Here is a 14,928-nt window from a genome sequence, read left to right on the forward strand (position 1 = left end):
AGCTGTCTAGCTGTCAAGATGTCAGTTTTATTATTGGAAGATTCAACTTTTCTTCCTCAATATCTCCAGTTTAAAAACAATATTTCCATTTCAGAAACTTCATATCTATAGATTACAAAGATAGGGCAGGTCTAGATCCTAGTAGTCTATGTTTAAATTTTTTAATTTTAATTTAAAATTTACGCTACATTTCTGTTACGACGTTGTGACCTCGTTGTAGCTCCTCTAGTTTTGACTTTATACATATTTTGTTCTCTCAATAGCTCTTCTCATGACTGTAAACATTGTGTTGTATTTGTCAATTTCTTCTGTTAAGTTTCCCAACATTCATTTTCAGTTAAATAAATAAGATATCTCAGTCATTAATGATCAGACAAAGATTGACAAGGTACCGTTGTGAATCAGTCATGACATTCAGAGGGTCACTAGAAACTACGTCTATAACAGTCCCTTTAAATCAAGGACTCAAATCTGAACGTTTCTCTCTGATTAATTTAGAAATTTTATTAATTCATTCAAACATTGATCTCTGAGTTTCTCATTCAAAGTTCTCATTCAATGAAAAGTTTGTTTTGAAAAGTTATAGACAGACATTCGAATTCAAATATTGACATATATTTAATCCTTTTCTCTTTCAATCCCTTGAAAAGTTAGTTTCAGAGGCCTCGTTCTTCCCTCTTCATTTTTTTTTTGCAAAAAAAAATCATAAACCTATGTCATGCAAACTGTTGATAAATACTAGCTGAAGTGTCCATCGTTGCCCGTGGAATTTTTTAGCCAACGTCACCCTCAGGGTGCCCATGGGTTCCCTCAAAAAAGTTCTGCCAATTTGTATGCAGGTTGGGCAATATGTTAGACAAGGGCGAGACACGCTTTTGCACTTTTCTCCGATTTCTTGTTTAAAACATGAATGCGATCAGTTATTGTGTTTTTCCAACCAAAGGAATTGAGTCTTTGGAACAAAATCAAATATTTAAACCTCAATATCTTTAGAACCCGATGTTGTAAACCTTTGATATTTCAAACTCAGATTATTTGATCTAACAAAATTCATAGTTTGAAATATCTAAGGTCTGCAACATTTGGTTCCAAAGATATAGTGATTAGAAAATCAAAGTTTGTGGCTAAGACTCAATTCCTTTACTGAAAAGTTTTAGCTCTCAGATATTTGGAAGAGAAAAATTAAAAAGAAATAAGTATAATTAATATATATATATTAAATATACAATACATTTTGACATAGATATATTCTTGTATCAGATTAAAGACACAGTGATATTTTTAATGTTAGGGTAGATTCTGCAGATTGGTTTAATGTTTTTGTTAAAATGTAGAATATAAGTTTGTATTATTGTCTCCCGAACTTTATAAGCGAAGAGATTGAAACATGTGTAAATTAAAGATTTATCGAAATAGAAATTCTTTTCAATAAAATTTATATCTGCAGGGTGTCCCACGAAACATGACAAAAGAGGACGACTTTAAGTTCGTCTTTGATATTCCACCCCTGCTCTCTCAGTTCCACCCCTGCTCTTTCAGTTCCACCCCTGCTCTGTCAGTTCCACCCCTGCTCTACCAGTTCAACCCCTGCTCTGTCAGTTCAACCCCTTCTCTCAAGCTGACAACACCTTGTCACTTTACCTCCTCTCTCTCTCATGAGGGTTCCAACTGTTTCCTACCTTACTGGTGGCCCCCAGCTCTGAACCCAATTTATCTGATTTGTCGGTAAACCTTTCACTAATCATGGATTTCACACACCAAGTGGTTGAACTTTACAAATATTTTGTTAGCTCAGGAGTTTCTGTTTCATGGAACATATGGTCAAGTGGAAAAGAGCAGTTTTTCTCCTTCTCCAAAACCATAGGTTTCCGATCACCAACCACCAAGAGGGAACCAAAGGAGACGGTGGAAAATGAAAAGAGGAGCAATTGAAACCTTACAGAACCTCCTACTTTAGAATGTTTCTTAAAGGTGGACCACAAAACCTTCATATGCAGAGGTCACTAGTAGAAGATTGATACTGGTTCCATTAAGTCTGGAACCAGGTCTACATCTACGTCTAAATTTGAAACTTCTGGTACGGTTTTTGGAGAGTAGAACAGTTCTCTTGATATTCTAGAACCTCCCACATATTCTCTTCTAAGTGAAATTCTTGAAAGCAGGTTTTTTTCCCTGGTTCTGAACCGTCAAAAGTAATAGTTGTCTCTGGATCTAGAACCTCATACACAGTTTCCATTAATACAACTCCATTAGTTCATGTTCTTTAGAAATTGGAACCTCAAGTTCAAGTTTGACAGGAATTCAATCCTCTCTAAAAAAGAACCTGTAGCACTAGACCTCATCCAGATCGAGTCTAAAACAGAAGCTTTTCCTTAAATTAAATTAAAACCTGAACCAAAACTGAATCCCGAGTTATACCCTTGCCCTGAACCTGAACCTCAATCTAGCCATGAACCTGAACCTGAACCTAAACCTGAAACTTAACCTAAACCTTACCTGAACCTAAACCTGAACTTGAACCTGAACCTGAACCTGAACCTGAACCTGAACCTAAACCTGAACTTGAACCTGAACCTAAACCTGAACCTGAAGCTGTGCTTGACCCTGAACCTGAACCTGTAGATGAACCTGTGTTTGACCCTGAGCATGAAACAGAATCTGAGAGATATTTTCAAATTTTAAAAACTATAAAAAAATATTGCGCCATTGTAAACAATCTTACAACCCGATATGATATTTAAATGTACTTGCAAATAATAAATATTTAGATCTTAAAAAAAGATATTCGAAATTATTCAATGCATTCTTTCGTCAACCTACTTTGAAACCTTAAAAAAGGCAGACCACATTTTGGAAATGCCAGGACCAATGTTGTTTTGTGAATATTAATTCTAAAATTTTACGATTAAAACTAGTTTTACGAATAAATCCCGCAAATTATTCAAAGATCAAAGACGAGCTTTAAGTCGTCTTGCTACCGGTATGTTTCGTGGGACACCCTGTATAATATATCTACTCTATCCCTTTATATCCTAGATATAACATAGATAGATAAAACATTTCTAATGCTCTGTATAAAAATATACCATTGTAAGATAAAAACTGGTTGAAAAGTTTATTTTATACTTTAAATGTAAATTTAACGACCATTGGAGGTTTCTTTTAAACTCAAGATTTCAGCAATAATACTGTAATAGGATTTACTGGAGAACTAGGCTTACAGAGCTAGGTTTAACTTTTCAACTGAAAACACAAAAAACATAAGCTCAAATTAATATTTAAAATTTCAAAAGAGTCTTAAAACAGGTTTGATTGATTTTGGGAACGAATTAAATGATAACTTTATGCTGCATTGGAGAATCTGTACGAAACTGTGTTGAAAAAAATGTCAGTATTCCATAAATCTTTATATTTCTTGGTTCTAAAACACTCCAGGCCTAAGACACCACAAGAAGGGTGACAAAAAGATGGCTTTTTGTGTATTCTTAAATAAGCTAATCTATGATAATGTTATCAACAATGTGGCATCGTTTGAGGTCCGTTTTTAATAATTATAAGTTTTTAGAGGCTCCAAAGTCCACATTCAAGAATATGAGTTTTTGTTTTAATAGCTCTATCAATGTCAGATCCCTTCCATATGTAAACTTCTTGTTTTGTTAACTAAAAACAGGTCTTGAAACCCATTTTTAGTTCAACTGTTTGAAACTGAGGAGTTGTTTTGGCTATTTGAAACTTTTGGAAAAAAAAGATCCACACTGAATAGTAACGATCGACATCATCTTTATATTTTAATATGGATGGACAAATAATTCAAAACTTACAATTTAAAATGATTACACTTCAAAGTTTTCCAGAGAAAGTGTTTTTTTTCTATTTTAAGTTCTTAACTATCTCATGCATTACGCCTTTTGAAGTCTATATTTTTATGTTCGTACGTGAAAGCATTAAAAGTGTACTTTAGTAATTGTAATTATTGAAATTCAAAAACTTAAATAACAGACTTTACGTTGATCAAATTTATGAATTTCAAGTAATTTTTCTCAACAAAATCTTATTCTAATTCGCATGACAGAGTGGTTTTCCAGTTGTTGTATTTACAATTGAAAGGTAGCAAAATTCTTAAATGTTAAGTCTGCGATCTGACAAATGTTAAAATACTATTGGATTCAATATTTCAAGATTTAAGCCGGCGCTCAATTGAAACCGTTTTTGGCGGATTTAAAAGACGACTCTAATTTATTAAATTCGGACTCTGGAAGCGTAATTTCAAGTGAGCAAATACCGGATTTACAACAGTACCCTTTATATGTTCAACAAGTATGGAGAAAGCTATAGCGTGTTTAATACAGTGTGAACTCAATAAATTTGATTCATTACTTACGTCGTAACGTCCTTCAAAAATATAGACTATTTTACGCTAAAAACCGTTTCCAAATATTCGAAAGTAAATTTATATTTTCTTCCACTTCTTGAAGTAACTATTGAATTTTTTTTTAAATATATTACAACTTGGAAACAAAGAGTTTAACAATTAAAATCATTTTGGTAGATTTATAATAATAAGGATCTATCTGCCATATCTTTATTATTATTATGGCAGTCCATGCTTTAAAGGGCACGGGATACTCCTCTATAACTTGAAGTTAGGTTTACAGTCCCTTTAACTTTTATTATTCCGCTATTGAAACTATATTTTGGAAAAAATAAAACTCCAGTAATATTGTTGAAAAAGTTTTATTTCACAATATTAACAAAAATATTTGATATCTTGCAGATTTTAGAAATAATAGGCTCATGGTTTATAATTTTAGTTAAAGAATACAAAAAATTGATTAATAGATTATAATTAATTTGTAACATGACATTTTCAGAGAGTTGACATGATATGTATAAAATTGTAGAACATCACGGGCAGCCGTGTACATTTGAATTTCCGAGCCGGGTCAACCTTTCCGGTCCCAGTTTTTACTGTACCGCACGGACATTGGGTTAATAAAGCAGAAAATCAACCAGGACTAGCCTATGCAACATGGTTGACGCGGTCGGACTTTATGCTTCATTTATGTTGAATTTACTAGAAGGGCAGAGGTGCGTGTCATTTATGCGCATCTATTTTGAAATTGTTTGAAAAGAATGCAATAATCTATTAGGTGAACACTGTACACNTAGTAGTAGTAGTAGTAGTAGTAGTAGTAGTAGTAGTAGTAGTAGTAGTAGTAGTAGTAGTAGTAGTAGTAGTAGTAGTAGTAGTAGTAGTAGTAGTAGTAGTAGTAGTAGTAGTAGTAGTAGTAGTAGTAGTAGTAGTAGTAGTAGTAGTAGTAGTAGTAGTAGTAGTAGTAGTAGTAGTAGTAGTAGTAGTAGTAGTAGTAGTAGTAGTAGTAGTAGTAGTAGTAGTAGTAGTAGTAGTAGTAGTAGTAGTAGTAGTAGTAGTAGTAGTAGTAGTAGTATTAGTAGTAGTAGTAGTAGTAGTAGTAGTAGTAGGAGTATTACTATTATTATTATTATTATTATTATTATTATCATAATTACTATCGCCAGTTACTACCTGGAACTGTTTAACAGCAAGGTTAACCGGTAGATTGAAAACATAAAGAGATAAACGTTCAAGAAGATGGAAACCATCATCAAATCCTACAAAATATTTTTATAAATTTTTTTTTATCTTTTTCTGTTTGTCTGTTTTCTATGGGTTTTGTTAAATTTTGATTAAAAAACTAGCTAGAACCAAGGTAATGTTCTTAACTTGGTCTAAAATTAGATCTAACTTGAGTTGTTATCTTTAAAAAAGACTATAGGCCTATTTCCCTGTAGTCACCTCAAAGATAGAAAATGTATAGTCTCAGTTTATAGACTATTTACCTGTAGTCACAACTTAGCTGGAATATATATTCTCAATATATAGACTATTTACCTGTTATCATCAAGTAGCTAGAAGATATATAGTCTAGCTCAGTTTAGACTATTTACCTGTAATCACAACATAGCTAGAATATATATAGTCTCAGTATATAGACTATTTACCTGTAGTCACAACATAGCTAGAAGATATATAGTCTCAGTTTAGACTATTTACCTGTTGTTACCACATAGCTAGAAGGTTGATACATAGTCTCCAGTATATAGACTATTTACCTGTTGTTACCACGTAGCTAGAAGATATATAGTCTCAGTTTAGACTATTTACCTGTTGTTACCACATAGCTAGAAGGTTGATACATAGTCTCCAGTATAGTCTGATTTCTTAGGATTAATCTGAGCCACGGAACAAGCTTGCGTTTACTAAAAAAAACTGTTTATTTGCTAACTCCCAGAATTATTTTGAATTCGAAGTTAAAATTAAAGAAAAAGGAACTGAACTCTATTTACTAATTTCTATATTTTTGTAACCTTATGTTAAATACCTTGGTTTTTTAGACTATGGATCAAATATTCAAAGTTTGAAATATTCATACCAACAGGTTGCAAAGAGACTAGAGACTATAAAATCAGCGGTTAAGGTAATGTTTAGTTCCTTTCTTCCACAAAATCAAATTATCTAACTCCTTTATATTTGCAACCTGATGGTGGAAATCTTTTATATTTTAAACTTAGACTATTAGATCTCAAAACTCAATTCCTTTATCAAATACGAAAGCCTACTTCAGTCCTGCTGATACGAAAGCCTTGAAGTGTTGATCAGGAGTCCGTTTGTACTGGGAGTGCGAGGATAAAATCTGACCAATAGTCTGCAGTAACACCTGCAGTACACACATATTAGTACACTTTAGTTACTGCAGTACATAAATATTAGTACAGTTTGTTTAAATTTCATTTTATACGTATTGAAATATTAAATGTTTTCAACATTACAAGGGTTTACAGCGGAAATTCGAAAATTTGCTCGCGCATTCCGCAAACTCTCGCCTCGAATTCCGCATTCCCTTCCAAAAGAAATTCGCGAAAACAAATTCTGTAAAAAAAAAAACACTTTTACTGTGTGTAAATTTTTGTTTATATACAGGGTGATTCAAAGAAAAGTGTGATTTGCGGCGCCTGATGCAAAACTGTACCTTTTTTGTGCACCTTTCAATGTTTTTTCAATATTTTTTGAAAATTTGTATTTTTTTTGGTACTCCAATGGCCCAAAAGAAAATTTGCGAACCTTTTTTCTCTCAAAATCAAAAGTTCAGAAAAGCAAAAATGTGTAAATAAATTAGTTCTATCGAAATCTAAATTTTAAAATTTTTTCTAATTAAAATTTTGCTTTTCTAAAACAATTGTTCGTAAAACCAAAGCTAGATGAGCTACGAAGTTTTTCATCAACTTTTAAGACAGGGTCGACTTTAAGTCAGACAACGCCTTTGATCTACAACGCACATGTTTCTAGCATCAGTTTTCAATAAATAATTGGCAACATTATATTTAAGAACCTTGACATTTTAGTTCACGAGGCTCGCGACGAGGAAAATTTATTTTTTGAAATGAAATCTTAGGATTTAAAAAACTTCTGATGTAAGGAACATTTACATCACTTCCCCTATTTTCTCAATCTCTAGTCAGCCAACTATAGAAGGTTGTTAAAGCTCCATCTTTATATTTTACTACTATTACCAGATAACCGTAAACAAAGAATAGAATTGGATACACGCCAATAAACAATAAAGTACGGAGAGAAGAGAGGGGAGGGATTCAGGAATATTTATTATAAAATTAGAGGGAGGGAGGGATCCCGATTTTACCAAAATACCTGTTTGTTATTAAATACAGTAAGTGATAGATCTAACCCAATCTAAAGTTTTTTATTAGATACAGTAGGTGATAGATCTAAACCAAACTTGTTATTAAATACAGTAAGTGATAGATCTAACCCAATCTAAAGTTTTTTATTAGATACAGTAGGTGATAGATCTAAACCAAACTATCTGTTTATTATTAGATACAGTAGGTGATAGATCTAACCCAAACTACATGTTTTTATTAGATACAGTAGGTGATAGATCTAACCCAAACTACATGTTTTTATTAGATACAGTAGGTGATAGATCTAAACCAAACTACCTGTTTTTATTAGATACAGTAGGTGCTAGATCTAAACCAAACTACCTGTTTGTTATTGGATACAGTAGGTGATAGATCTAAACCAAACTACCTGTTCGTTATTGGATACAGTAGGTGATACATCTAAACCAAACTACCTGTTTGTTATTGGATACAGTAGGTGAATTGATCTAACCCAAACTACCTGTTTGTTGTTGGATACAGTAGGTGATAGATCTAAACCAAACTACCTGTTTGTTATTAGATACAGTAGGTGATAGATCTAACCCAAACTACATGTTTTTATTAGATATAGTAGGTGATAGATATAAACCAAACTACCTGTTTATTATTATATACAGTAGGTGATAGATCTAAACCAAACTACCTGTTTGTTATTGGATACAGTAGGTGATAGATCTAAACCAAACTACCTGTTTGTTATTGGATACAGTAGGTGATACATCTAAACCAAACTACCTGTTTGTTATTAGATACAGTAGGTGATATATCTAACCCAAACTACCTGTTTGTTATTTATTGGATACAGTAGGTGATAGATCTAACCCAAACTACCTGTTTATTATTAGATACAGTAGGTGATAATTCTAAACCAAACTACCTGTTTGTTATTGGATACAGTAGGTGATAGATCTAAACCAAACTACCTGTTTGTTATTGGATACAGTAGGTGATAGACCTAACCCAAACTACCTGTTTGTTGTTGGATACAGTAGGTGATAGATCTAAACCAAACTACCTGTTTGTTATTAGATACAGTAGGTGATAGATCTAACCCAAACTACCTGTTTGTTATTGGATACAGTAGGTGCTAGATCTAAACCAAAACTTCTTGACAAACGACGCGCAGGAGCAGAATTGAATTCAGCTCCGCCCTTCAGCTCATAATACCTAAACCATAGAATTGTAAAGAAATTTACTCTTTGCCTCAAACTCTGATATTCTAATCCCTATATCTTTACAACACAATTTAGTGGATCTTTAATAGTTCTAACTATAAATTCTGCTAAATCAAATCAAGTTTGAAATACAAAAGGTTTAAACCGTTAGGTTGCAAAGATATGGGATTATAAAGTTTTTGTTTAAATTCCTTTTTTTGTATTTTCTCAGTTGGATGCTGAATATTAAAATTGCTACTGTTATACAAGTTTAGGAGAATATTATTCTAATTTTAATTTACAATAATTTTTCTAATTGTGTTTCGATATTAAAATTCTAAATTTAATTTTATTTGTGCTTTTTGAAAGATGATGAGCTTAAAATATTTGGTAACATATTTTGACTTTATTTTTGTTTAAACCTTAATTCTTAGAAAATAAAATAAATATAATGAAATCCGATCATAGAAAAGCTACGGATATAACAAGGATGCATTAATAATTTGTAAAATCAAATTTCGCAATAAAGAAACAGTTGATTTTAAATCTGTTGTTTTAGGGGTCGTTTTTCGAAAAAATCGTTCGGTCAGTAAAAAACGTCATTGTTTTAGAGTTAGTTCGAAAATAAACATATTTTCTTTTAAAAAAAACTAAAGTTTTTTTTACAAAAGTGCAAACAAAAATTCGTTCATTCAGTAAAAAAATATTGGGATTTTAAATTTATTTGAACGAAAGTTTCAGAAATCGTTCATTAACTACTGATCTATAAAATGCGAACGATCGTACACGATTTCAAATTGTTCGTTTTTTCGTTCGTTAAAAAAACGATTATTTTTATATTTCTATTAAAGATACAATCATATAACTCATTCGTTCATCGTTCGTCCATGAAGTTTTTTTTTAATTTCGTTCGTTGAGAAAAACGATGCTTTTCTCTAGTAGTTGTATGAAGAAACTAAAGAGCTATATGTGGGCGGGGTTACTCTCAAGTAATTTGGTAAAAATGATTGAGTAAGTTTGAAGTTTGAAACTTTAAACTATGTTGGATTAGTTAGGATTAGGAAGTATCCTGTAAAACTAAGTGCACCAAAAAACATAAGACAATTCGGTAATTTAACGTTATGATTGAATTATTTACCATTCAGGAGTCTTCTTTTTTTCTGTATTTAAAATTGCGCTTCTACAGTAATAAACATGAAACAATGGAATAAAAAGACGACATTACATCAATACTTAGCGTTTTGATGTTGTTACAAAGCAAATATTTTTACTAGTAACTAAGCAAAGCACAATTGAAGTGAAAAGGGTCTATTTACACTGTACAATTGCTATGTCTAATGTTCATTGAACTATTTTAAGTTCTAACTTGAGTTTAAAAGGCATCTTCCTATTTCAGAGCATTTCTAGAAAAGTACGCGTTTGGATGTGAGACACCCTTAAAAATAATATATTTAACTTTACCAATTTAAAAATAGTCATTTAATGGTAATTATTTTACGTAATCAGTTCCCTGCAGTGTTCACACTGTTCATCTTCAAATTTTCATAAAATTCAGGATGTGATTTCTTTACTCAAGTTTAAATCCAGTTTTGAAATTGGAAATTGAAACCAAACTTTTCTTCAGTTTTATTTCTTCTTCCTAATCAAGATCTACGTCAAACTAAAGTAAATTGACGGTAGATTGAAATCTAATATTAATGATAATAACTTCTCTTATTGAGAGGTATAGAGAAGAGAACGTCGTCAGGTAAATTTGATGTTTTCATGGTTGTGCATAAAGTCAAAAGTAGAGAAGCCAAGAGGGAACAAATAAATTTGGTCTTTTCCATCTGTGTAGTTCCGTCTGGAGTTCCGTGTGGAACACTCAATAGTTTTTTGAGTTCCTTGGCCCTTGGAGTTTTCCCCTTAATTCAAATATCCTTAATCTTTTTCTCACTTTAGCATTAATTACTAGGAAGACAAAAACCTATGGATAAAAGATAGAGTAAAAAGCCTTTTCAAAATTGTCTGCATTGAAGGACATCAACTGTTTAAATCATTTTGATTTCATCAAAAGAAATTCTTAATATCTGCGTTATTTCCATGAAATGAACACAGTTTGACTCATTTTTTAATCTATATATAAATTTGGCTTGTCTGTTTGTATGACCTGGTTATAACATCCCAGACATGAACTATCCCTGTATTTGTCGAGCTTCTACCAGACATACAGCCAGAGAAGGGGAGAAGAGAACCACGCCTACTTTTCTAAACACTTATACACTTAGAGAAGGGGAGGTGAGAACCACGCCTACTTTTCTAAACACTTATACACTTAGAGAAGGGGAGGAGAGAACCACGCCCCCTTTTCTAAACACCTATACACTTAGAGAAGGGGAGAAGAGAACCACGCCCACTTTTCTAAACACTTATACACTTAGAGAAGGGGAGGAGAGAACCAGGCTCACTTTTCTAAACACCTATACACTTAGAGAAGGGGAGGAGAGAACCACGCCTACTTTTCTAAACACTTATACACTTAGAGAAGGGGAGGAGAGAACCACGCCCACTTTTCTAAACACTTATACACTTAGAGAAGGGGAGGAGAGAACCACGCCCGTAAGAGAAGAGATATTGGTATCCGCAGTGAGCACTTTATAATTTAACGCAGAATTAGCTTAATCTCTTGATTTTTGATATTTGCAATTTCTCAGTTCTCTCATGGGTTGAACACAAAACTTCATGGCTTCATGGTTGGCTATTTGTTTACACAGACGACACTGTGATTGGTTGAGTCTTTTTCTTCCGGCCCTGGATAAGAATTAAGAATAAAGAATATGTTTTCTAATTGGTCGTGTACTCCACTTGTACACATTAGAACTCAATGTAGAAAATATCGCATATTCTAGCCTTTAGTACAGGGTGTCCCACGAAACATGACAGTTGGTGAATAGTTTTGAATGCCTTTTTCCATAATTTGTTAAGTTGTTTGATACCAAAGATCAATTAAAATATTATATGGGAGTCATGTTATATCAAAATTGATTTCGAAGTAAAATATAATTAATCAAAAGAATTGTTTAACTAAAAATAGCTATTTATTAAATGTCATGTTTCGTGGGACACCCTGTTTATCCAAGTATATCTCTGTACTTTGTGATCTCTGTACCTGCCCTAGTCCATGATGTAGAAGATCCCTAAGAAGGTCACTAAATAGGTATTATATTTAAGGATTCTAAGTGAAAAAAAAACCGGAAAAAAACTTCTGGAAAAAAATCTGTTAAAAAAGTTCAAATTTTCTAAAGTTATAGGACAAAATGTCACTGGAAATAAAGTCCTTAGTTTAAGATTACTGGGACTTTTTGTGGGCTGCCAAGAAAGTCACAGGAAATAAGATCACAGGAATTAATGTCCTGAAGAAAATTTATCCCAAAAAAAACAAGAAAAAAACATTAAGTCTTGCAAAAATGAGGTCAAGTCTGAGACGTTTTCCCAAAAAAGGACTTTTCTCCTATAGTGAAACCCTTAATAACGAATACATCGGAAGAATTCATCAAATGTCGTATTCTTCCCTTTCTGATAATGGAATGTGGCAGATAATTAGTTTTTTTAATTAAATGATTATATGGAACTCTTTAAAACTGTTCCAGCATATTCATGGCTATTTATTTATTTTCGGAAATACTGAAATTTACGTAATATAGAACTTGAAAAATTGTCAAGACGACATTTGATAAATTCTTCCGATGTATTTGTTATTAAGGGTTTCACTGTATGCATCTGCATATTGAATACAGTCAGGGGTGTTTTTAATATCAAGTCCCTTTTTTCCGTGGTTGTAGAGATCCTTTGTTCCTATGCCTTTTCTACTACTATAATAAGACTTTTTTTCGGGACGTTTTTGTATAAAATCATACTGGAACCAGAAAAAAATTTCTAGAGACTTTGTACATCAAGGACTTATTTTCCACAGGACTTTTAGCGCCAAAATTTAGGACTTTATTTCCAAAAACTTTTTTTAGAGAACTTTTTTGGTGGTCCATCTAACGAAGTATTTGGAAAAAAGTACTTAAAATAAAAGTGCCAAAAATAAAGTCCCAAAAAAGTCTTGGGAAATAAAATCATATTAATTTTTAACAATGACTTTTTTCCGGATTTCGTGCTGAAACCACCATTTAAGTCTGCAGGAAAAATAATCATAAGAAAATAAATACTAAAATAGAAGTCAATGGAAAAAAGTCTCAGAAATAAAAAAGTGCAGTACACTGAAGTACACAGCAGAAATGAAAAATCTACAATTATTTTAAGTTTATTTGTATAAAATCTTCAGTACAATTTTCCTTAGACTTTTAAGGATGAAATCCTACCGTGAAGGAAAATAAAAAAAGTCATGACTTTATTTCCACAAGAATAATTTGCATTACACAATTTGATGAAATTTTTCCTAAGAACTTTTTTAGTCCCTGAAATTAGGACTTTTTTCAAATACTTTTTTGATTGTGACTTTGTTGGATTGGATGTTACCATATTGAAGACTGAGCCGCGGTAAGATTTTACCGAATATTTCGTGCACATCCATTTAAAGCACATTGTGTAAAAATATTCTGTCTTGAATGTTAATAAAACAAAGCGTAAGCCAACATTCTTTTATCTACTACAATAAAGCTATTTCTGGTCAAATAAATATCAAGACTACACTGGCCAGTGCCCTAGAAAACTTTTAGAAAATTCTTTTTCATAGTTTTTAGAAAAGGTAGGAAATCTCTTCGATCGGATTCCTCCTCATGTCTTTAACATACAATGTTTATGTTTGTAGAACTAATCTAATTAAGCCATAAATTAGATATACATAAATATTAAGGTAGGTGGGAATTTGAGGTGCTTAGCACCACCATATATTCATATTTACTACAGATGGCAGCAGGGAGAGAAAGAATATGAAGTGTGGTCAATTGTGCTATAGATGTCTCTCAATTTATCTTTCCATAGAGAGACAAATATATAGAGTTGTCTGCTACAGGCTATTTAGGCTTCATACTTGCCTTTATATCTATGTATATTTAATCTATGAATTAAGCATGCTATTGCTGAAGTATTAGAAGCAACTGAAGTAAGTCGACATTTATGTTAGTAAAATACATAGGTTCTATATAGATATGTGTATTATCCGCAGCACCCTCCCAGAGATTCAGACTAAAACATTAGCCATTGCACACATGCCACATAATTTGTAGAGTTTGCAGCCTTTCTCCACTGCTGACTTGCTCATTTAGATAACTCTATAATTTGTTAAATAAGCATGTAATCATTCCAGGGGGTCAATCTACTATTGCACATTGCAACCTAACATTAAAAATGCACGTGTAAAGTGTTTGTACCTTAACCTGTTCCCTCCTCTATGTAAATAAACAAAATTGTAAACAATGCAAAAATTGTATAAACAGATAAATTAGAATCGTCGAGAATTGTAAAATGTGCGCTAAAGTGTGTCCCAAAGTTCGATTTGGGGACAAAAAGAGAATATTTCTGTCAATTATTTTTTTTAGTAAAATTTCAAATTTAATTACAGCATGAACAGTGGTAGGCGATTATATCAATATAATGAAGACTACTTTTGATTTCAATTTTGATTTATATAAAGCTTTTAAACAGCATGCATGGTACACAAAAACATGGAAACAAAAAGAACCTGTCAATTAAAAAAGCTTCTCTTTAATTACTTTTAATCTTGTAATTCGATAAAAGCTTGTTAACAATCAAAACTTAAATAAAAATTCGTTTTCATTATATTGATATAATCATTTACCACCGTAGCCAAACATGAAACATAAGTTTAAATTTTAAATATTCCTCAAATATCATATATAATTTTAAATTTAAAATTGTGTAGAAATATTAATTGGACCTAAATAATTCGTTTTAAAAGCTTGTGTTTTGCAGACAACGCAAAAAAAGTCAAGGGTTGGTGAGAATAATTGAAATACTGTGCATGAAGAACGCTAAACTTGTTTAACCCCCTCCACCCCCACCCCCA

The 14,928-nt window shown here is 32.1% G+C and overlaps 1 protein-coding gene across 1 annotated transcript in view; it reads right to left on the reverse strand.

The window, feature by feature from the left end:
* Positions 1 to 2,580: 2,580 nt before the first annotated feature.
* LOC111716306 (RUN domain-containing protein 1) overlaps positions 2,581 to 14,928 on the reverse strand; it is a gene marked incomplete at both ends in the record, with an annotated part of 26,824 nt that continues 14,476 nt past the window's right edge. Inside the window, 7 exons of the mRNA XM_023491745.1 lie at positions 2,581 to 2,658; positions 5,546 to 5,631; positions 6,185 to 6,279; positions 6,640 to 6,737; positions 8,823 to 8,928; positions 11,065 to 11,162; positions 12,064 to 12,103. Coding sequence (XP_023347513.1) covers positions 2,581 to 2,658; positions 5,546 to 5,631; positions 6,185 to 6,279; positions 6,640 to 6,737; positions 8,823 to 8,928; positions 11,065 to 11,162; positions 12,064 to 12,103 — 601 coding nt within the window. The remainder of the gene's footprint in view (positions 2,659 to 5,545; positions 5,632 to 6,184; positions 6,280 to 6,639; positions 6,738 to 8,822; positions 8,929 to 11,064; positions 11,163 to 12,063; positions 12,104 to 14,928) is intronic.

This window comes from Eurytemora carolleeae, unplaced genomic scaffold, assembly GCF_000591075.1.
Source record: "Eurytemora carolleeae unplaced genomic scaffold, Eaff_2.0 scaffold1961, whole genome shotgun sequence".
NCBI lineage: Eukaryota > Metazoa > Arthropoda > Copepoda > Calanoida > Temoridae > Eurytemora > Eurytemora carolleeae.